Source organism: Notothenia coriiceps, unplaced genomic scaffold, assembly GCF_000735185.1.
Source record: "Notothenia coriiceps isolate Sejong01 unplaced genomic scaffold, NC01 NC01_scaffold00031772, whole genome shotgun sequence".
NCBI lineage: Eukaryota > Metazoa > Chordata > Actinopteri > Perciformes > Nototheniidae > Notothenia > Notothenia coriiceps.
The window spans coordinates 310-2,002 of record NW_011364473.1 but is presented as its reverse complement, the minus strand read 5'-3'; the positions used below and the strand labels follow the sequence as shown (position 1 = coordinate 2,002).

General features: G+C 41.1%; 1 protein-coding gene across 1 annotated transcript in view; it reads left to right on the top strand.

Moving 5' to 3' along the window:
- The window catches only part of LOC104960271 (sodium/potassium-transporting ATPase subunit alpha-1-like), a 17,932-nt gene extending 16,687 nt beyond the window's left edge, over window positions 1-1,245 (top strand). The window contains exons 9-10 of the mRNA XM_010788253.1: window positions 660-761; window positions 1,003-1,245. Coding sequence (XP_010786555.1) covers window positions 660-761; window positions 1,003-1,153 — 253 coding nt within the window. The 3' untranslated portion in view covers window positions 1,154-1,245. The remainder of the gene's footprint in view (window positions 1-659; window positions 762-1,002) is intronic.
- The last annotated feature ends 448 nt before the right edge of the window (window positions 1,246-1,693 follow it).

The following is a 1,693-nucleotide window of genomic DNA, read 5'->3' as shown; positions in this document are numbered from 1 at the left end:
GCAGCAGCAGAAAGCATTTTCGAATGTTTGAATGAATCAAAGTGGGTCGTCACCGTCGATTTTCTCTTATGCTCCAACACACAGTTGCACGGGGTGCAGAATAGTTTCCCCCCACTTTTTGCCCGGTCTTTAGTAGAAATGTTCGTCAGTAAATGAGATGGATTAGATTTTTTCATCTTGGTGTTTTCTCTATCGTGTGAGCTCCACACGTTCACTCTATACAGTGTTGTTTACATTCTGTGATGCGCGAGCTGATGACGTCGCGTCAAGACGAGTCAACTTTTTTTTTCCTCAACTTTGTGTGGAAAAATGCGGGGATTATGCGGCCTTTTGATAAATATGCGGCCTTTTAAAAATCTGCGCCATTTTGCTGATTATGCGGTAAATTCTGCGATCGCAGAATCGCGTTTTTCTGGAGGGTCTATATTTTATGTAGTATTAAATCCTCAAAATCTCCTGAGCTCGCGTTGACCTCCAGTCCTTTTTTCAGTTATCTAACAAAAAAAAAAACATCCATAAAAACACTGAATAGGCGATGACGGTATTCTGAAGTGCTACAAAGCGAACTCATTCCCAGGCTTAGGACTCATTCCTGCGCCTCTCTATTGACTGTAACATTTCTGAAGATTTGAACCTCTTCCTTTCTTTTGTCTCAACAGGAACAAGATGCTGATCTTCGGTCTGTTTTTCGAGACGTCTCTGGCTGCCTTCCTCTCCTACTGCCCTGGGATGGACATTGCCTTGCGCATGTACCCCCTGAAGTACGCTCTGCATATGCATATCTCCACCGAACCGAAAAATAACCTCTTAACGACCTAATAGTCTGCCATTAGCCTGTCACTCTAGCCTTTAAATGAAGTCTCTGAACGTCTTAAACGCCACGTTGTTATCCATGATATTCAAAAATGGCTGCGATGAATTGAACAATTTGCATTCTTCCCGTGACTCACTGCTACCCTATCTCTCCCTGCCCCTTTTTTACTCTTTCTCTCCTCCTATCAGGCCCCTGTGGTGGTTCTGTGCCTTCCCATACAGTCTTCTCATCTTCATTTATGATGAGGTCCGTAAATTAATTCTGAGGAGGAGCCCCGGAGGTAAGCAGTTATTAAGAGAAACTGAGATTAAAAGGTTTCAACCTTCTTTGTCTTGTTAATAAGCTGAAAGAAACATTGGTGATTGACACAACTATCTCAGGAACCACATGTGCCATTTTCCATCAAGACCTCTGTCTGTCTGTCAGCTCTCCTACTGTCTGCTAAAAATACACATCCTTAAAGAGTAGGCTGTCCACTCCCATAAGGACACACCGATTGACAAAGTGGCTCCAGCTCTCCTCTGTTAATCTGACCTGAAGGATCCCAGCAGCATCTGACGGACAGTGACACGTAGCCGAATATCAAGTTCAATGTCAGTCTGAAAAAATATATAAAAACAACATCTGACTGTTTTGAGATAAAAAGGGAAAGTACAGGCACCAATTTCACTAAACAATATTGGTAGCAATGATGGATGATTCACAAAAGATGTAAGCTTATATTTTTGAGTTGCGATAAAGATATGGGTTTTCAACATTGTTGCCGCTATAACAAAAAATCACAAATTATTATTATTATTTTTTTTTATGATTGTATATTTTAATTGTTATGATCATGTATTAATTAAGCAATAGCTCACGACAGGCCGTGGTATATGC